This window comes from Lagopus muta, chromosome 2 (assembly GCF_023343835.1).
Source record: "Lagopus muta isolate bLagMut1 chromosome 2, bLagMut1 primary, whole genome shotgun sequence".
NCBI lineage: Eukaryota > Metazoa > Chordata > Aves > Galliformes > Phasianidae > Lagopus > Lagopus muta.
The window spans coordinates 93,255,673-93,277,186 of record NC_064434.1 but is presented as its reverse complement, the minus strand read 5'-3'; the positions used below and the strand labels follow the sequence as shown (position 1 = coordinate 93,277,186).

The window sequence follows — 21,514 nt, the reverse complement described above, 5'->3', positions numbered from 1 at the left end:
TTGGAAGCATGGCTGTGCTTGAACTGCATCCAGTCCTGCCTTGCTGTTTCTTGTCTGTGCCACTTAGGAAACAGTATTGTGAATGGAAGAGCAATTGAGAAATGTTAACAAATGTTAACTTTGATCTACCCAACGGCCACAGATTATGCATACTTTTAAGTCTGTCTGATGTTTTTAAATGATTGTAACTCTTTGACAGAGTCTGACAGTGCAGTGGGACATCCAAGCTGTGCTCATGCTCTACCTCAATTTCCAGGCCCATCCTGCCCCAAATGGGGTAAAATTTCATTTTATTTCCTTGTGATGAGAACATGCACTGAGTGATTTATTGATACTGATACAGGCAGACCAAGGGGGTGGCATGGCTCTGGAAACCTGAATGTTCTTATGAGGTCTCATCATTCAGAATCCTGCAAAAATCCCTGGCTTTTGTTTGGCTTTCTCTTTTTTCTCGTCTTTCCTGTGCGAAGTTTCCTGTACCTTCTCCATGCACATCTGTAATGGTTCAGCTAATAACGGTAAACTTCCTCACACAAAGCTGCACCATAGTACATCATGTAACCATAGTCAGCCTGGGAATACTTTGCAGGCAGGAACTTCTTCCCATCTGGTTTCAAAAATCTGCCTCAATTCCAGTCTGAAGGGGAACTAGCTGGGAAGTGTCTGTTTTCCCTGCGGTACCTTATTAAAATGAGTACATTTGCTGTCCCAGAATTGTAGAATCGTTGAATTGGAAGAAACCCTTAAAGGCCATTTAATCCAACCTCCCTGCACTAAAAAGGGTCACCTAAAGCTTGATCAGGTGCTCAGAGCCCTGTCCAGCTTGACCTTGAATCCTTCCAAGGACGGTGTGTCCTTCACCTCTGTGGGCAAACCTGTGCCAGTGCCTCACCACCTTTATTGGAAAAGCCTTTCTTGTATCCAGAGAGTTGGCAGCAGGGGGAGGGAGGGGGTTGTTCCTCCAGGCTCTGCCTTTGTGAGGCCCTGCGTGAAGTACTGTGCCCAGGCGTGGGGTCTCCAGTACACAAAGAATGCAGTGTGTCCAGCGGAGGACAGAGATGCTCAGAGGACTGGAGCACGCCTCCTATGATGAAAGTCTGAGGGAGCTGTTATTGTTCAGCCTGGAGAGGAGAGGGCTGTGGGGATATCTTGCTGTGGCTTTCCAGTACTTCAAGGGAGTTGATAAGCAGGAGAGAGACCAACTTTCTACATGGTCTGATAGTGATAGGACTGGGGGGAGGTGGCTTTAAACTAAAAGAGGGGAGATTTAGGTTGGATGTTAAGTGGAGAATTCTTTACCCAAAAGGCACCGAGATGCTGAAACAGGTTGACCAGAAAAGGTGTGGTGCCCCATCCCTGGTGGTGCTCAAGGCCAGGTTGCATGGGGCCCTGGGCAGCCTGAGCTGGTGGCAGCCCTGCTCATGGCTGGGGATTGGAACTGGATTGCTTTTAAGTTCCCTTCCAACACAAGGCATTCTGTGATGATTCCATGGTAGTAATAACTTTCATTGCTACCCCTCCTCGTATGTGGAGAGGTGTATTCTCGTGGGTCTTGTGTATGCCTTTGGAGTAACTAATATGGATGTGGCTGAATATGCCTGCAGTTCCCAGTGTTGTAGCATTTTATGTGCTGTTCTGTCAGATCATGATTATCCTGTGAAAAGCCCCAAAGTGTGCCTGATCTAATTGAGGCAGTTGTTGCAGAGCCAAGTACGTGTCTGTGATGTAGCACTGAGGAATTCTGAAAAGTGGTCTTGCCACTTATTCAAGTCTCTGCAGATATCAGCAGTCAGTAACCTGAGCCATTTTAATGACTGGACAGGCATTTAAATAACTTATTTTCACTATGTATGTTATTTATTTTTTCTCTCTTAGAAAGAGAAAAGGAGAAGAGGTAGATGGAAATGTGATTGCAAAAAAGAAATCAAAAAAAGAAAAAGAAAAAGAATCAAAGCAGGAAAAACAGCTGAAGGTGAGTTTTAGCTGATTAGATCCTAAAAGCTGCTTAGCTAGAAGAATGCAGTATCAGATACTAATTGAAGAGCTGTGGTACCTGGAGAGGAACTGTACCTGCTGCTTAGATGAAGCAGAGTTGCAGTACAGCTGGTCCTTATGTCTTGGCACGGGAGGTGGCCTGTTGCAAAGCCATTGCTGAAGGCGATTCTCCCTGCTGTTGTCTCCTGAAATAGAGGAAGGAACTTCTCTAGGACTTAGGATTATTAGATTTAAATAGATTAGGCTAAATGCCTTCTTTCTCTCAGAGAAGTTGGTTTCATGAACCTTCCTGTTTCATCTGACTGTGGTTGCTGAAGCTCTGATAACAAGCACTGTTTCAGAAGAGTTTGGCAACCAATAAAGAGCTCACTGTAAAAATGAAGCAATGGCAAAGTGTGGAATTAGATTACTAAGAGATCATATCTCTCTCACCCTATGAGAAGCAGTTGTTGAGTACAAAGTGTGATAGATTGCAGCTTTCTACCTTTTAATTTTGGAATACTGTGGGAAGAATTCCTAATGGAGCTGTAAGAATTTTATATTCATTAAAAGTTTGGCGTAGGTACTTTCCAAGAAAAAAAATAACAAGCAGCTTTGCTAAAGCTAACACTTAATGGAGCTGTAAAGAAAATGATATGATCTGATTTCTTAGGATGTTTCTTTTCTGTCTAACCCTTTCACCTTTTGTAGAAAGGCCTGGAAGAATATGCAGGCCTGTCTGGGCCATTTCATGTTTCTGATCTAAAAGTACTTATTTCACTTAAGTGTCTTAAAGTAAGGACAATGTGTTCCAGCATTTGTGATTTTTATTTTAATACAATACACTTTTATGCAGTGATATCCCTGCTGTTGGCAGTGTGAACTGGATTGATGATGTTTGCAGAGGCTGTTGAGAACACACTGAGAGTAGAAGTGTGGTAGAAACACAGGTTCCATTCCACCTAAAAGCCAATTGTTTTGCTATAAAAGCTTGTATCTTTTTGTATGGGGTAGTGCTCTATGAGTTGTTCCACAGTCTGACTTCTCACATATACAATGCAGAAGCATTGGTTTATACAGAATCCCATAAAGCCAAGGTTTCCCTTGCTATCTTCTTGTGAGAGTACTTTTGAAAGCTATCATGTGCATATATATCCATACTGAAATCTGAAGCATGTGGCTTTAAAGACCTGATCTAGTTGTTTGGATAAAACATGTGGTTCTCCCTGTGGTGAAGCTGCTGGCTCTTGGCGTTCTTCACCATGCTGCATTACGGGGGTGTTCAGTAGTGACTGTCTGCCAGTAGCTAAGCTGATGGGTTTTGTCCACAGGAGCAGACAGAGCTGATCTGGGGCATCAAGGATGAGCTGAGGAAGGTCTGCTCCACGAATGACCTGAAAGAGCTGCTGATCGCCAACAAGCAGGAGGTGCCTTCAGGGGAGAATGCAGTAAGTTGGTCTGTGGTCATTTTGCATGTGTGCTGGGTCTTCAGTGTCCCAACTGATTGGTATTTTTGTCACTAGCTCTGCAAAAGCGCATTGGCTGTGGTGCTTCACATTGCCTCCTTCTGACTGTTACTTTAGGCTAGAGAAGGCAAAAACTGTGTTATTTTCTAGTTATTTTCTGGCATGCTTTCTAAAAAAATCATGTTTCAGACTGTGTAATTGGCAAAAGGTTTCTCTCTTTCAGAGGCACATGTCACATGAAGTGTTTTTGTTTATTAAGGCTGTAGGGAGTGTGGGATGAGATGTGGGAAGTGTCTAGACTCAAAATGGCCAAGAAAATCTCTAGGCAGGAAAACTGGGGCTTGTCTGAGCCTACGTTCCCACCTACATACTTGTGCTCAGATGCAGTAGCTCATCTACTTTTTTCCCTCTCCAGCAGTGCTGTCTGGTCAGGCTCTGTGTGGGGGTTATGCTCTCCTGAATGCCAGTTTTGTACTCTTTGTTGTTTTAGATCTTGGACCGAGTGGCAGATGGGATGGCGTTTGGAGCTTTGCTTCCCTGCGAGGAGTGTAAGGGGCAGTTTGTGTTCAAGAGCGATGCATACTACTGTTCAGGGGACATTACTGCCTGGACAAAGTGTGTGGCTAAAACACAAACTCCCAACAGGAAAGACTGGGTAATCCCAAAGGTGGGTGTTGACTGTAAATGTGATGATCTGAAGCATGCTTCTTAATTGATGCTTCCTCTTGTGAGGAGTTTGGATGTTGCATGCTGGAGGGCAAAGTGTGCTGCAGTGCTCAGCAGCTGTGACAGCGGGGAATCCTGTCACGGCTGCATCTCTCTGGGGGCAGTAAATATAGAACAAAGTCATCCCTTTTCCCAGTAACACTAAATTAAAAGAGATATTGCTGATTTGATTTAAAACCAGTCATTTACTCTCCTCTAGCTTTGGTTTCTGAATCAATGAAGTGGATATTTGCCTATCTTAATATGAGTATCTTGGAGATCCTTTGAGACCTGTGGTAAATGACACAATCTGGCAAGTGCTTAACTTGGCTTTTAAATTTTGTAGTAGTATTTGTTGTTTTTAAAATCTGTATGCTTCTATCATACAGGAATTTCGTGAAATTCCTTATCTCAAAAAGTTTAAGTGTAAGAAGCAGGACAGGATATTCCCTCCTGAGGCAGCAACTGTGAACTCCGCACCACCTCCATCTGCATCTGCTCCTTTGACAGAGACTCTCTCTACACCCCAAGGTCAGTGGAGTTCAAGGTGGTGTTTGGTGCCATTTCCATCCAAATGGGCCCCTTAAACAGGCCTGCTGTTTGTGGTTCTCTTACCCCTGAGCAGTCTGAACTCTCCTGGTAAGAAATAGAATTGCAGATAGTCATGTGCTACCTCTTCCTAGCAAAGCAAGACCTTTTTCTGGCTCATTGGGCACACATGCTTGGGATCTTATTGTTTTTTCACGTGTGTGTGGTTACTGTTTTTCTGACAAATCATTTTGGGTATTTCTTGATGATGTGTTCACAATGAATCAAAGAGTCAAAGACCCTTGTCCCAAGTGAGATCTGCCGTGAAATACTTTCTGACTTGGTTTTTTGGGGAGCATCCAGGTTTGTCAGTAATATCAGCTTCCGTATTCTACACCCAGTGTTAGGTTTTTAAGGTCAGGAAGTTGTTTGAAATCCTCTTTGTGTACTTAGTCTCAACAACTGCTGACTAGCATTGTGCAAGAACAGGTGTGCTGTCTCCAACCTGCAAACTGGCAAATGGTTCAACTCCACTAATTCCATATAGGCCACTGGCACAAGTTGCACCCTTTAGTAATGTGCATTGTCCACTAAGAACTGTAACTTCTTATTTAGTTTATTTAGCCTTGGCTGTAGTTTGGAGAGCAGGGAGATGTTGTTACTTGGTGAAAAGGGTGAAAGTAATTCTGTGTAGCTAATGTTGGCCAGATCACATTGTTTTAACTGGCAACTTGATTCCCATTCCAGTGTGTTCTGAAAGTAAATACAAACTACTGACTAGAATTAAGCCCAGATTACTTCGTTTGCTAGCAGCCTAACTCATTTATGTCTGTGATGGTGGATGGGAGGAACAAAAACCTTTCAGTTTAGCATTCATCTTTAGAAATGCAGAAAAAGCTTTCAGACATTCACTGTGCCCTGGATCCACCTGCACTGCAAATCTCATTGCATCAGTATTGACGCTATAAAGTAGTGAAGCATCAACTGCTTACCAGTGTGCTTGTTGCAGGGTTTGCATGATTCAGCCAGCTTCCAACTTTGAACTGTCTGTAAAATCGAGACTCAAATGTACTGTAACGTGTGAGAATGCTGTTGTTTGAGAGGTAAACTTTCTCCAGCTCCTCAAAAGCACATTTCCTTTTGAAGAGGCAGGACCTTTCATGCTGTCCAGTCATCAGATGAAGAGGGAAGCTGAGCAAAGTCACTAGTAGACAGTTCTGAAGCAGACAAACAAACAAACAAACAAAAAAAAAACAGCTAAATGCAGGCAAATAATGTGCCCACATACACATCTTTTCAGCCTTCCATTCGTTCTGTTTGTTGTATGTGATTTGTCATCTCCCTTCGAGAATGGAAGCTTTCTCCCACTCATTAGTCAGACCCACTTGGACTCATCTCCCTGCACGCGGTGCTGATTGTTCTGAGTGTGTGGGATGCTGTCTCTTTCTGCTTATTATTTGTGTGGGGAACTCAGTGCCTGTCACTAATGTGTTGTTTTGTTTCTGAACCCCTAGACAAACCCCTGACCAACATGAAGATCCTGACTCTTGGAAAGCTGTCCAAGAACAAGGAGGAAGTGAAGAATATTGTGGAGGAGTTGGGAGGAAAGATGACAACAACAGCTAACAAGGCCACCCTGTGCATCAGCACACAGAGTGAGCAGCCTTGGGGTGGTCACTGGTAGCACTGGATGCATGTACTTGATTAGAGCTCTATGTGGGTTAGTGTTTGGATTAGGGAGTGTGTTTCCACTTGCATGTGGCCTTGGAAAAGTAAAAGGAAATGTGAGTTGGTTGAGTTTTACTTACCTAGCAAAAATGTGGGTTGTGCCGTAAAGGCTGGACCAGTCGAGTAAAATGTGTTTCTGCTGTAGTCCAGTCTGCAGCTTTGAATGTTGTGGAAATGCATCTCCTCAAAGTTTTACAGAGTTCTGAATCATTGTCAGAAGTAGAGGCTGAAGCCTTGAAACCTCACTGTTGTTTGTTTGTTTGTTTTCCTCCCTTTTCTGCCTCTGCAGAAGAGGTGGAGAAAATGAGCAAGAAAATGGAAGAAGTGAAGGATGCCAAAGTTCGTGTGGTCTCAGAGGAGTTTCTTAAGGATGTGAAATCTTCCAGCAAGAGCTTTCAGGAGCTTCTCTCTCTCCATGCAATTTCACCTTGGGGTGCAGAGGTGAAAACAGAGCACCAGGAGGTGGCAGTGGATGGGAAGTGCAGCAAGCCCCAAAATATGAAGAGTGCTGGGAAGGTCAAAGAAGAACAAGGTGAAGAACGAAGTGATTGTTTCTTCAGGGCCCTGTTTAATGCTCTGTGTGCACAAAGAAAATCTGGGTATAGTCTAGCCTCATCCTTTCCTAGAGTTCTCTGATTTTTTTTTTTTTCCCTCATAGTAAATTTTAAATAATCAAGCTTTAGGTAAGACCAGGTTTAAGTGAGTTTGAAGCTATCTCTTGACAGCTTCTGTCTCAGTGGCACTTAAAATCATAGAATCATTAAGGTTGGAAAAGACCACTAAGATCACGTAGTTCAGCTGTCAGCCCATCACCACTGTGCAGTAGTCTTCACAACTGCCACATCAAGCTTGCATTGTTCATGCTGGAAAGTGAACAAAACCATTAGATATGCTCAGCTTCTTTTCCATAGCCCCCCAAGCTTTTAGCTTGTCATCCGGTTTCGTGTTATTGGCACTAACAGCAGCAGGATCTTACGGAGTACTGAATGTCTGTCCCACATGCCCTATGAAGTTTTAAAGTCCCACTTAAATACAGCCACAAATGTGACTTCTATCTATTGTGTAGTTGGAAAAACAATATTGGGGTCGGGAGGAAGGAAGGTAGATGTTATCTGGGGAGATCTTGGTTTTCATTTTCTTCTGGGGGGTGGCTGCTGTGAATTAGCTGCTAAAGGCAGGTGAAAAGCCATTGAAATGTGGTGGTTTTATTCTGGAAATCTGATTTGAAGCCTCATTAACATAGTAATTATGCAAATTGAGAATTTATATCTTGATTCAAGTCAAACTGTATTGCCAATGTAGGAAAAAATTATCTTCTTATCCCTGCAGGACCTAGCAAGTCTGAAAAGAAAATGAAGCTAACAGTTAAAGGTGGAGCAGCAGTAGATCCTGATTCTGGTGAGTGAGAACAATAGCTGAGCCTTCACCAAAGTCTTCAGGATTCATGATTGTTTGCAGCATTCTTATTTTTATATATATATATTTTTTTATCTTGTGGAAGGAAAAGGTTTTTCAGTCATTAATGTAAAAGTTAAGGATGCTGTAAAAGAAAGTGGTGTTTTTAAGACAGCTTTTCTTGCTATCAGAGGAAGGCCTTGCCTTAAAGCTTGGACATTCTAGGGTATTCTAATGCATCTTTCAGGAGGTCCATTTAAACTAAGGTATACACATTTTTCTGCTTCAGAAACATGTTAGAGGAGTGGATAAAGGCTCAGGCAGCAGTGACAGTGGCTGTGGCATAAGCATTTGCTTCAAAGACTCTTTGAGCAGGGGCAAATGATGCTGCTCTCCAAATTGATTATGTACAGATGTTGTCCTTAGAATTCATACTGCAACTAAGACCAGCCTTCACTTTTTCAGTTCATTTTTTAATGTGACAACTGTAAAGCTATATCTCTCTTGAGAATTCTTCTAGCCAGTCATGCAGTGCTCAGGGCTGGATTCTATGTTGTCCTTTCTCAAATGTACAATTTTTTTTCAAGTTAGGGTTGAGGTTCATTCCAGTGTACCTAAAAGCATGTACCTACAATGTGTTGAAAAGTAAGCTTCAAATCGTTTTTAATGAGCATGGTACCACTGTTCTTTCTGATATTTTGTTAATTTTCTCACAATTTTGACACACCTGGGTGAACATGAATGTAGGAAAGAAAGCTAAAATAGTAACTTCTGTGTTCTAATTCTGTTCCTTCTTTGTAGGCTTGGAGGATTCTGCTCACGTCTTTGAAAAAGGTGGAAAGATTTTCAGTGCAACTCTTGGCCTAGTGGATATTGTGAAAGGAACAAATTCCTATTACAAACTGCAGCTGTTAGAGGATGACAGAGAGAGCAGGTGAGTTCAATTTTCCCTAGAAATGTCTTTGTTCACTTTTTTTCTAGTAAGTACTGGATTTTTGGTTTCTACAAAAGCAAGGAAGGAGTACAATGTTCTTGTAAGGAGTGATAGATGTGTTTGTTTAAAAAAGGTGGGAGGGGCTGAGGAGGAGCTGTTGAATTGTCTGGTAGCATTCATTTGTGTATCCTGGAATGAGTGAGGCACATACGAAGATATCCAGTTAACCCAGTCCAAAGAAGATAGCAGGAAAATCACAGTGCTCTGTGACTGACAGCTGCCCATGAAAATACAGGTTTTTCTGTTTTAACATTCAGGAGCCCAATCATGAAGTATGTAATGTTGGGAATCTTCCCCATATTGTCCAACTTAATTTTGTCTTCCAATTGCAGAGCTGTGACCTTGGGAAACAAAATCAGATTCTGTCTCTTAACATCACAGTGTAGTTCTGACCTAGAGGGGTACTGAGGCTTAGCAAAATGCAGTGAAAGGTCAGGAGGTGATTGTTATCAAATGTGGATCTGTCCAGTGGTTGTGCTTCTGATAACAGATACAGAAATTGAGAGGGATGTGGCTGGTTCCTGTATTTGGAGTTTGTGTCTGAATCTGTGATCCAGAGTTTGGATCTGGATTCAGATGGAGGGTTCCCAACACCTGTGCTTTCTGCCTGACAAGCTGAAGATATCCAAGTTAATGTTAGTACAAAACAAACAAATACTTCAGTTATTTCTGTTGTCCCTAAGAATCTGAACTCTATGACTTTGAATCACAGGCTTAAGTATGTGTGGTGGTTTTTTCCCCTAAATACATGAACTCAAAAGACTGAAGATGTGTATTTGTAAAAATATTGACTCAAGTGTAATTGCTACTTATTTCTTTCCCCTTCTCTCTCTCGCTGTGCATGCATTTATCTTCAGAGCTGTACATCTGGTGTGTTTACAGCAGGTGTTCTTTACACCTGTTGTTGGACATAGGCTCTGTGGTGGCTCTTCTGTTGCTTTCTTGCAGAATGTCTCTCCTTAAATTGACGACATGCAAATGGCTGATTCACAGTTGCAGAATCAGTTTCATTTGGACTAAGATCTAGAGCCAGAGCCTTCACATCTGCTCTTTTCTCGCGTTTCACTTCTCTAGGTACTGGGTGTTCAGATCCTGGGGTCGTGTGGGCACTGTCATTGGGAGTAACAAGCTGGAGCAGATGCCATCAAAAGAAGATGCTGTTGAACACTTCCTAAATTTGTATGAAGAGAAAACTGGCAATTCTTGGCATTCAAAGAACTTCACTAAATATCCCAAAAAATTCTACCCACTGGAAATAGACTATGGACAGGTAACTGTTAAATGTCCCTGTGCCAGGTGGAGCATTGCTCAGCTGCTTTCCTGTAACTCTTCTTTCTGCGCTCATTGACACTTTACTTGAGGGATGAAGTGCTGGGGTTTTGCTGCACAAATAATTAATGTAAGCATAGCAAGGAAACTGCTGGGAGGACAATTATTCTTGTTTACTCTGTGTAATCTTACAGAATTTGAAATGAAGTAAGCAGTCATTTCGCAAACTCCCTGTTTTATTTTATTTAAAATAGACAAAATAGACACACTTCATCTGTTTTCTGCATTCAAAATCCTCCCGAATGGTGAAAATCTTACGCAGCCCAATGCTTAGTGTGCATGTTGAGCAGGCTGAGGAGGAGAAAATATTTGTTACCAGTAGGATTTGGCTGTTTAGACATCTGTGCTAAATAGGAATTCTATTCCTTCTGCCCATTGGGAGTGTATGTACATAGATAAAGACACCCATAACTTAAACTTTTTTCAGGTGACATAGCTGAATGCTGCTAGTAGCTATAAAGACATCAGAGAAGATGTTTTCAAGACATTGCATTTTTCTATAGCCACATTACTGGATGTTGTGTTTCAGCGTGAAGTAGCCAATGCTTAGCTTTCTTTCTGGAAATTTGAATATTGCAGCAGGAAACTGTCTGTTGTGCTGCAGTGGGCTGTGGCACTGAAGTGTCTGGCAGATGCTTTATGATGAAACACTCTACCCAGGAAAACTCCTAGGAAGTATTGCTTCTAACTGATGATGCCTGTACTTACTGATGGCCATTTTTATTATAAAAATGTTCTGAAACTAAGTATTGTATCTCTACTTTGTTATAAAACAATGAAATAAGCATTCTTTTTTAGTTTTTTGTTTTTTTCATACCGTGGTGTCTGCAACAGAATCTTGCAGAACAAGTGAATACTGCTGTTTGAGGTAAAGCAGAGATGCCACAGTTCAATTCCTTTAATTCTTCCTTTATTTTACAATGCTGCCTCTTGAAACACTTCTGCCCAGTTACTGAATAGGTGGATTTTTGACACCACTTAGCTCCAAAAAGTCAGACCAGCATCCAATACTTCTTATGAACTTCAGGCTAGTAATATTGTGTGTCCACTAAATTGGTTTTGACTGGATGCCATGGCTGCCAGTCTGTTACCTTTTCCTTTGTGATTTTACTAATTCTGGTACTACGTTTTCTTCCCAGGATGAAGAAGCTGTCAAGAAACTGACAGTGGGTGCTGGGACTAAATCAAAGCTTGCTAAGCCAATCCAAGACCTTATTAAGATGATTTTTGATGTGGAGAGCATGAAGAAAGCTATGGTGGAATTTGAGGTGACTACGCGCATGCATGTGTCTCAATTATAACTTCCATTTCTCTCTATATCATACTTGCACAGCCTGAAGTAAGTTCTTTGCAATCCAGGATGTATCATACTTCGCAGAAGTCACTGCTAGTTTTAGGTCAGCACTGAATAAGGTCAAGAGTCTGACCAAGGTTTGACAGGCTGTGGAAGTAGTAACTTACCTATGATGCACATGAGAGTGTTCTTTGTTCTACAGTGGGGAATGTTTGTATCAATCTCCTTCTGAACTGCATCAAACTATAGATTTTGTTGTTGTTTTATTTCTCATTTGTTGTAATGATACCCTCTTTTCATCCTTTCTTCTTTCTTTCAACTTTTAGAGATCAGTCTGGTAGTATCTCTGCTTGCATTGAAAGAGCAGAGATCCTACAGGTTGTGTTAATACAAGTCAGACAGATTCTAGATAACAGATGTCAGTTTTCTTCAGCCAGCTTAGTTGTCTTTTTCTAAGGCTTCATATTTAAGCAGCTTATATGAATGTTTTCAGATGTATTGCCTGACATCTTGTATTGCTGTAGGTTAGTTATGTTCTTGTGTATATTCAGTGTCTCTTTTGATTGTTTTTCTGAAACAATAATAATAGCTTGTACTTGGAACTGGCAAAAGGCTCTAGATCATCTATTGGGATGTCATCTGGCTTTGTAAAACTCAAACTCCGTTAATTCCTACAGCTGCACGTTTGTAGGAGACATGAGAATCATAGGACTCACTTCCTACTAGATTTATCTCATGCTGCTGCTGGACAGCTGTTTTTCTTTAGAGGAGGAGTTTTTTCTCCTAGTCTCATGTTTCTCCACATCCTCTGAAAATGGCTGTATGATGCATTTAACAAGCCTGCTGTTGAGCTTTTCCTTCTATCTAGGCAGTCTTTCTATGCCTAAATTGTGAGTTCTGAAGCACTTTTCTTCCTGCTTCTAACTTAATTTTTGAGAGTTTCCCCTCGCCAAGTGTACAGAGTGTTATTACAGTTATCCATGTCATTGCCTTGCATGAGGCTGATGGCTACAGGGCAGTCTGTTCCAGTGTTTTGCCCTCTTGCATGGGTAAATGTCTCCCTCGCTCCTCATGACATCCTGGCACATGCAGCTCTGCAGCTAACTCTTCATGTTCCCCTCAGTGTTCCTCACAGTATTAATCTTCAAATTTGTCCTCAACACATGATCAGTTTTGAAGTCTTCTCTTTTGCATCCACCATGGCTCATCTTAGTAACTGACTGTATGTATACGTAGCAGCAAAAAGTAAGAGCTCTCCTTAGCCCAATACAAAGTGGAAATCTCTGTTTAAAAAAATCACTTCAGAGCTTTTGAACCAGTCTCTGTAGCTCAGAACCATCTTCTCAGTTCAGCTTGCAGAGAAGACTTGCACACAGCCAGGGTTCCTTGTTCTGTAGTGAATGAATAACGTATAGCTTATCCAGATAGTATACCGTGTACATGGTTTCATAGAATCTTTTGTCCTTGAGCTGACTCATAAACCCACCAAGTAAAGTAAATGCTAGTTTCACCTGCAGGGTGTATGATGAGTATTGTAAATAGTCCAGAGAGTACATGTGTGATAAATGACTCCATTGGTGTTTACTTTTGCTATGTGCTTTTGTATTCAGGCAGCCCATAATTGTGCAAAGATTTAATGCAAATCAAACTCATTCAGGATCCACGAATACAAAAGGAACAGTGACAAATGAAATCAATTAATAGATAAATGTAGGCAGTCAAGACATCAATTCTGACTTAGTTGCTTTTCATTTTTTTCAGTCATGGATGTGAAATATCTCAAGTATCTTGTAACCTCTTTACATTTGTCCATTGATTATTGTAGTACTAAAGCTGGGGGCTGGAAGAGAGTGTCTAGGTTGTACATGTGTATACAGAAGATCTTATGGGCAAGAATTCATTCTTTCATATTGCTTCATTGTTAGCCTGAAATGTATACTTACCAAAAGGATTCAGAAGCACCTTTGATAGTAGGTTAATACTAAAATCCCAGTCAGACACTTAGGATGCATTTTGTATTACTCTGCCACGCTTAGTCTCCTGTTGCTGCATTGCTTTGTTTATAGGACATCTTCTCAGTAGCAAACACTGTCCTTCTGATACCATTCCTTGATTAATACCAAGTCTAAAACATGAACAGATTTGTTTCCTGGAAACCAGAGAGATTGAAACTTTTGCAGCACTGTGTAGTGAAATCCTGTTTTAATTGTTTCCAACTTTCAGATTGACCTGCAGAAGATGCCACTGGGGAAACTGAGCAAGCGACAGATCCAAAGTGCATACTCCATCCTTAATGAAGTTCAGCAGGTGAGTGTGGCAGATGTTTGAGCAAGTGGGGTGAATGGTGAGCTTTGTGTGTTGCTGGAGGTCTCTTTTGTTGTTGCATAATATAAGAGACAATGGGAAGAGGGTGTGTACTTCTATCTTAAAAGGACTGGTGGAAACCGTTTTGTTGAAATGTAAATGATTACTGATTTGTGTGAAGATCTGAGCTTGCTCTTAGGTGTAGAAGAGTAAGTGGTTTCCACGATGTACTAGTTAGTTCTCTGTTGTTGTAAAAGTTTAAGCAGTGTTTGTATCTTTCAAAGTTTATGTAGTGCTTTTACCTACTTCAAGCTCTTGTATCAAAACTTCAGCTGGCGAAGCTGGTGTTGCCACCCCAGAGAATCTGTTCGAACATGAGGGTAGAAGTAGTCGACTCAAGGAAGCAATCTGGCTTGATGACTACTGTATTTACACATCATGACATGGACCGTTCCAAGGATCACTGCATAGTACTGCCTGAAAGAGCTTGCAAAAGTACATCAGCATATGCTGCTGTTTGTTTTGTTTTGTTTTGTTGGTTGGTTTTTTTAGTCCTGGGCACCTTGGGAAAGCATTGTTTAAAGGAAGTTTTGATTTCACCTTTCTTAGAACACATCCACACACATACCTTTATTTTCCCTTCTGGAAAGTATAACCCCATTAGATTTTTTTCTGAGCAAGCCTTGGCACTTACTATGTGCAAAAGAATAAAGCTGCCCCTTTTACTCCTTTGGTACTTACAAGAATTAGATGATTTCTATTGCTGCTTCTGTTTATTTGTTCTCAAGTATCCTGTGTACACCTTGCTGTGTTGCTGTGGAGCCATATTCTGGCCTATTCAGTAATTTTCTTTTGCTGCTTCTTGTCTTATATAGGCAGTTTCTGATGGTGGTTCTGAATCCCAGATCTTGGACCTCTCAAATCGTTTCTATACTCTGATCCCTCATGACTTTGGGATGAAGAAACCACCTCTTCTCAGTAACTTAGAATACATTCAGGTAATTACTAGAAATAGTATGCTGTTTGCAGGCAACAAGCCTAATACTAGACCAAATTCATGAAGTGTGAAGTATTTTTTTCAACCCCCAGCTTTTATGAGGTTAAGCTTGTGGGCTTTTTCAGAATATCTGATTTTTTTTGTTGTTGTTGTTGTTTATTTATGTGCTTACATATGGAGATTATATATAAGGTTTTAGAAGATACATAAAAATAGTTATAACATGTGAATAGATGTGTGAACACCTGTATTATATACAGGCATTTATTTAAAAGGCAGTCTTGTTAAATGCCAGTGCCTGTGCTTCACGTAAATCTTTATAATTTGGAAGTGTTCTAGAGTTACTCTGAACATCAAAGATGCAAGTAAAATAACTTATTTAAATTATTCAGGCTAAAGTGCAGATGTTGGACAACTTGCTTGATATTGAGGTTGCTTACAGTCTTCTCAGAGGTGGAAATGAAGATGGAGATAAAGACCCAATTGATATCAATTATGAAAAGCTTCGAACTGATATTAAGGTAAAAAAAAAAAAAAGTGACTGACCAGGAATGCATGCTGATGTCTTTTTGGAGTGTTAACAGATCACCTAAGCTCAAAGTGGACAGGTGTACTGGCATGAGTTCAAAGAAGGGCCACCAAGATGGCTATGGTGCTGGAGCACATGTTGCACAAGGTGATGCTGAGAGACCTTGGGCTTTTTAATGTGGAGGAAAGAGGGGTTTGGGTGCATCCTACTGGTGTGTATAAATTCCAGGTGGGGTGAAGAAATAGAGAACATCATAACAGACTTGTTTTATTTTGGTGGTATACACTGGCAGAATAAAAGGCAATGGAACAGATTGAAATGATTGAATCTTTTTTTTTTTTTCCCCCCTAACTGTGAGAGTTGCCTAGAGAGGCTGTGCTGGTTCTATCTTTGCAAAGTATGACTGGACTCAGACTATAGCGATCTGCTACAGCTAATCCTGCTTTGAACAGGGTGATTGAAAGTCGTGCAAGTTTCCAGAGGTGCCTTCCTGTTGCCACCAGCAGCAGTTCTCTGGTCGAGTGCTTTCTGTAGACTTTACCAATTCACTGGTTGAGGATAGATTTCCACCTAAATGATCAAATAGAGAGGCAGCTTAAACTGGGTAGCATAAGGTGAATGTCTTCATTTTATAACAAGTTTGCTAATTTGTATTCTAAAGAAACATCTCATTTGTTTCTTTGCAGGTGGTTGACAAAGATTCAGAAGAAGCCAAGATTATTAAACAATATGTGAAAAATACTCATGCTGCTACTCACAACGCATATGACCTCAAAGTTGTGGAAGTAAGTACGAGAATACTGGGATTTAAGTTCATGCAGGTTAACTTTCAGTCTATTTAGTTGCTTATGGCTTCAGTTTATTTTTGAGTACTGTCTCATTTCCTGTGTTGAAGGCAGATTTTGATAGGCCAATTAGTATTTTATTAAATAGAGAAGTCTAGACAGAGATGAGACTAAGCTTTTTTTATTTTGCCTTAATTTGCTGCATAAAAGAGTAGTCATCTGAAATCAAGCTTTAGTTCCCTTAATGATTTTTTTCAGAAAGCAATGGTCTCGTGAGAATACAGAAGAGAGGGTAAAGAAGTAATACGGTTCTCTGTGATCAAGGCTACCTCTTTTGTGAGCATGACGTAGCAAGCTGTGAGCACTGAAGAACATTTAGATCAATTCTCATAGTAGATCGGCCTATTTGCCAGATTGGTTGCGTGAAAGTAATGGCTAATTTACTTAATAGTTCTTTTTCTCCTGTCCCATTTTGAATTGAAGATCTTCAGGATTGAACGAGAAGGAGAGAGTCAGCGTTACAAGCCATTTAAGCAGCTCCATAATCGCCAGCTGCTGTGGCACGGTTCCCGCACCACCAACTTCGCTGGTATCCTCTCGCAGGGTCTCCGGATAGCTCCCCCTGAAGCTCCTGTGGTATGTTCAACAGACAGATTCTCTGGTCGCCTCCATCCTTGTGCCCAGAAGTGATCACTGTCAGAGAGAATCTAAACAGTAGGATTTTTTGGGGGGGAGGACCCAGCATTGTCTCTGAGCACAAAGACAGCATTCAGAGTCCAGAGTGGGTTGCTGTATGGTGTCTATGAGAGTGTGAGTTCCAGCTTGCTTTCCTGAGAGCTCAGCAGATGGATTCAGTACTGCCTTTATATTACTGATGTCATTATATGAATTTTTCAATCTCTTTTCCCACTTCACTCCTTCCCCTTTGCTGCAGACTGGCTACATGTTTGGAAAGGGCATCTACTTTGCAGACATGGTGTCCAAGAGTGCCAACTACTGTCACACATCTCAAGCTGATCCAATTGGGTTAATACTACTGGGAGAAGTTGCCCTTGGAAATATGTAAGTAGCTCATTAGGAGCATTTTCTAAACATGCTTAAGGGTATTATAATAGAAGCTTATATTAAAATTGAAAGCTGCTTCTTCAGTGTGAAAAAAGAGCACTTTGTATTTCTTTAAAAACAACGTTGGCCTTTTTTGTCAAATGAGAACTGTTGGGCGGTGTAAAAACATGCTGGAAGTCCAGAATCATGTTGTAAATGCCAGTATCAATAAAATTAGTCACTGAGATGAAGTATAAAGGCAGCTGACCTTCAGAAAAATGGAATTTAAATTAACTCACCGTAATCTGAAGCCTGAAAAAACATACATACATACATGTATGTATGTATGTATGTATGTTTATTTATTTGTTTATTTGTTTGTTTGTTTGTTTGTTTATTTTTACCAAGAAATTTTAAGATGAATATCCAACACTGTTGTGTGTTCTTTGTGCTATCCAGGTATGAGCTAAAGAATGCTTCTCACATAACAAAATTGCCCAAAGGAAAACATAGTGTGAAAGGTAAGTTTTCTTTGGTAATGCATTTTTGATTGCAAACTCGTTTTATGTCTCTGTTCTTTGTGAATAGACCTACAGTCTTCTCATAGCTGTGCTTCCTTAAGCATTTGCATAATATGTAGCATTATGATTGCATCTGAATGCATGTATATAGAGTGTTTTGAGATGAGTTAGTACACTTCAAAATGTAAAACTGAAGTTAATGGGCTGCCTAAAGTTCAGGATGAGACTTCCATTTCCTAGTACAAGAAGAACAAAGTAAGGTGGATTCTCCACTTTCATACTCTCTTTCAACAACAATACAATATGTTTTAGAAGAAGGATGAGAGTTTAATAGATCAGAGGAATAATTGTTTAGCTTTCAAAGCACATCAGAAGCTTGTAGTGAAGGGAAAGGGTAAGGGTGAAAGTTCAGATACAACAGCTGTTCTCATTACATTTCTATCAGCAAAAGGTAGGGGTAAAAGAAAAATGAGAAAAGACTTCATTCTCTAATTCAAGCACAAGTAATAGTAATCGTGACTGTCTTTACAGAGATGGGAAAGATCGATAGTGTTTGGTAGTGAACGACTTTTCTTGAATGCTCAGTTTTGAGAGGCTTAATAAGTGAGTTTTCTAAAATTTATTAAAACACAATCTAACACTTTTTCAGTGCATTCCAACTATTACAAACGTCAAATTAGATTTGTATTGAAGAATCTAAAGAATGAGAATTGATTTATTAAAACTTCCTGAAAATTTTACGATGTTCACGTGTATGAGCTAAGATACAAGAGAGTAAGGGTAGTCTGATTGTCTAATCGGTATGACAAAGCTAACAGCAAAAAGAGAAACTATTCTTTTAACACAGCAGAGTACAACTACTATAAATGCAGCGGTGCTGAGCTGAATAAACTGACAATGTCTTTTATGTTCTCTTGAAGATACTTTTCCTCCCAGTCAACGTATGACAACATATGGAATGTAATACATGACTGGCTGAGTTGTCTTCTTTATGTGCAAAGTCTGATGTCAGCCTTCAAGATTTGTTAAGTAATGTTTTTTTCCTTTTCTAGGCTTGGGCAAAACTGCACCTGATCCCACAGCCACTACAACCCTTGATGGTGTAGAAGTTCCCTTAGGGAATGGGATCTCAACAGGAATTAATGATACCTGTCTTCTGTACAATGAGTATCCTTTGCTGTGACATTGGTTGTGCACTTGGTGTTGTTGACTTTAGCAGGTTCTTGCTAATACTGGTCAGGAGTTTTGCCAGTGTTTTGATTTTAGATCTGTTTTTGAGTACATGTGTTAGACTCTATTTTCAAAAGGAGACGATTTTACAGTTGTCATGCTTAAGTTATCATCTTGTTAAAAAGGAAACAGTACACATACCAAATTAGCTGTTGCTCCAGCAAGACTCAATGGCTTAAGGTATTGAAGTGGCCTGGATGGATGTTGCCAAGTACCTTGCTCTGCTGATATGTGCCAGATCAAGGGAAGGGGAATGCAGCCTGTGGTTTCGCATCACTCAAACATGGTTTCTTTCTCTGAATGCTGTGGCTGGTCAGCTTGGCTGGGAGAAAATGGAGGAGCAGGCTACTTGGAGTCTCATCACACAGCTTCTCTCAGGTCCTCCACATCCTTTTCAAATATGAAGGTAAACATCAGAATGTCTCTCAGAAGAGTGTAGCCTTTAAGCCTCTTTCCAGGCAGAAGTGCCCCCAAATCAGCACTGCTCTGAGAATGTTGTGAGAATGTGATGTCTATAGTCTCACTGTAAAGATTGTCGAGTGCTTGCTCGCTATCAATGAAACAAATAGCTAATTAATACAATCTCCGGACTATGTAGAAACTGGCTTCTTGGTAAGTTGTTTTCCTGTTAGAAGCAGACTTATGTTGAGATTTGAGGTAAGTTTGTGGCCTAAATCATTAAGAATAATTGACAAGAACTGTATTCTGAAAAAATACAGTGCAGCCACTTGAACATTCCAGAACTGCCAATAACTGTAGAACTCTTCCAGAATTGTTGTTTTTGTTCGTTTGTTTGAAGGAAGTAAAGATTAGTGAGTTTTTATTGAGAGGTAGCAGTAGAACTTACACATAGCTTGTGGCCGAGAATGCTAGTGGAATCCTGAGGTGCATTGAAGAGTAGCCAGCAGGTCAAGGGAGGTGATCCTTCCCCTCTGTTCTGCCTGATGAGGCAACATCTGGAGTACTGTGTCCAGTTCTGGGCTACTCAGGTCAAAAAAAAAAAGCAGGGATCTCCTAGAGAGCATCCAGCAGAGGGCCACAAAGATGATAAAGGGCCTGGAGCATCTCCCTTATAAGGGAAGGCTGAGCAAACTGCATCTGTTCAGCCTGGGGAGAAGAAAACTGAGGGGTGATCTGATCAATGTTTACAAATATCTAAAGGAAGGTGAGAAGCAAGTGATTAAGGCCAGGCTCTTCTCACCAATGTGTAGTGATAGAACAAGGAGCAGTGGCCTAAAATTTGGCCATAGGAAGTTCCGTACATATTGAAGAACTTCTTTATAGTAAGGGTGATGATGGACAACTGGTGGTACTGTTGTCCATCTTCTGTGGAAATATTCAAGACATTCAGGACCCATCTGGACATCCACCTGTGCAGCCTATTTTAGGGAACCTGCTTTAACAAGGGGGTTACAATTGATGATCTCTTGAGGTCCCTGCCAATCTCTACGATTCTGTGATGCCAGGTCTGTAATTTCAGATCTCATTTAAGTTACGTTGTTCCACTATTTAGGTAGCAGGAAAGACATGGTGTATTTTCTACCTGACAAAAGTAATGTTCAGGAGGTACAGCTCCGTATCTAAGACAGTTCACTTGCCTGCCACTCTGGATTCTTGCTACGCCATCATTTTTTCTCCATGTGTAATTTAGTTAACAGTTTCTAACTCATATAGGATATTTTCAGATTCAAAGATAAATCAAATTTAAAGATTCCCAGCTTGAAATGTTAGAACTGCGTAATCACACAAGTAACTGATAACTTTAAGCTCAAGGATGAAGTTTGACTATATTTGGAGTTTAGAGTTTTAATGTGTTTTTAATATCAACAGCTATAATTGTTCCTTAACATTCTTCCTAGATATATTGTGTATGATGTTGCTCAGGTAAATCTGAAGTACCTGCTGAAACTGAAATTCAACTATAAGACATCACTCTGGTGAACAGTAATTAGGAGTCCTGTTAGTTATACTGTAGTTGCACTATAGCGTTGACTTCTGACATGCTTAAGCATTGACTTCACTTATCAAGATACCGAGAGCTAAACTGCAAGAGCGGTTACTAAATCCTATTTAGTACAACAGTTAGTGAAAGTTTTTATATAATGTGGCAACACAAGGACCTGAATTCTGTTGAGAATGCGTAGTTGGTTTTGTGTTATACCACTTCTATTTGTGGGGGCTATCAAGTGTTTCTTTCGATTGGCCGAACAAAATGGATGACAGCAACAGCAACAGAACTGTTTTTTAGCCAGAGGTGGGCAATAGCAGAGAAGCAACTTGAGGGTGTTTGTCATGTTTGCTCTGTTAGGGTTCCCACTTGTTTAAGATACCCTTTTTTTTTTTCAGTTTTCATTTTGAATAAATGATAAATGTGCATTTATTTTGAGGTTTAAAAAAAAATAAAAGATAATTTCATACTAACAACTTTACGTTTCAAAATTTCCAAATTGTTCTGCTTTGAGTAATCATTTAAACGTATCTGCTGGCGTTTTGTAGAAGATATATCTCTCTGAAGGTCAAATGCCAAACATTAAAATCTGCAGCAGTCTTACCTCAGGAAGTCACGGTGAAATGAAAATTTGGACTTTCCACTGAGACTTCATCTGTCAACAGCTGATGTGGTAAACATGAAAAATGAGCTTGTAGCTGTTTGAATCTAGTGTTGGCCCCAATAAACCTCATTTAAACATA

At 40.4% G+C, this 21,514-nt stretch overlaps 1 protein-coding gene across 1 annotated transcript in view; it reads left to right on the top strand.

Annotated features, from left to right (window-relative positions):
- PARP1 (poly(ADP-ribose) polymerase 1) overlaps positions 1 to 21,514 on the top strand; it is a 28,400-nt gene extending 6,886 nt beyond the window's left edge. The window contains exons 5-23 of the mRNA XM_048937521.1: positions 1,876 to 1,972; positions 3,306 to 3,422; positions 3,931 to 4,107; positions 4,535 to 4,676; positions 6,188 to 6,328; positions 6,691 to 6,933; positions 7,731 to 7,799; positions 8,598 to 8,730; positions 9,865 to 10,060; positions 11,259 to 11,387; positions 13,637 to 13,720; positions 14,593 to 14,715; positions 15,107 to 15,235; positions 15,930 to 16,028; positions 16,512 to 16,664; positions 16,963 to 17,090; positions 17,532 to 17,593; positions 18,646 to 18,760; positions 20,683 to 21,514. Coding sequence (XP_048793478.1) covers positions 1,876 to 1,972; positions 3,306 to 3,422; positions 3,931 to 4,107; positions 4,535 to 4,676; positions 6,188 to 6,328; positions 6,691 to 6,933; positions 7,731 to 7,799; positions 8,598 to 8,730; positions 9,865 to 10,060; positions 11,259 to 11,387; positions 13,637 to 13,720; positions 14,593 to 14,715; positions 15,107 to 15,235; positions 15,930 to 16,028; positions 16,512 to 16,664; positions 16,963 to 17,090; positions 17,532 to 17,593; positions 18,646 to 18,760; positions 20,683 to 20,764 — 2,419 coding nt within the window. The 3' untranslated portion in view covers positions 20,765 to 21,514. The remainder of the gene's footprint in view (positions 1 to 1,875; positions 1,973 to 3,305; positions 3,423 to 3,930; positions 4,108 to 4,534; positions 4,677 to 6,187; positions 6,329 to 6,690; positions 6,934 to 7,730; positions 7,800 to 8,597; positions 8,731 to 9,864; positions 10,061 to 11,258; positions 11,388 to 13,636; positions 13,721 to 14,592; positions 14,716 to 15,106; positions 15,236 to 15,929; positions 16,029 to 16,511; positions 16,665 to 16,962; positions 17,091 to 17,531; positions 17,594 to 18,645; positions 18,761 to 20,682) is intronic.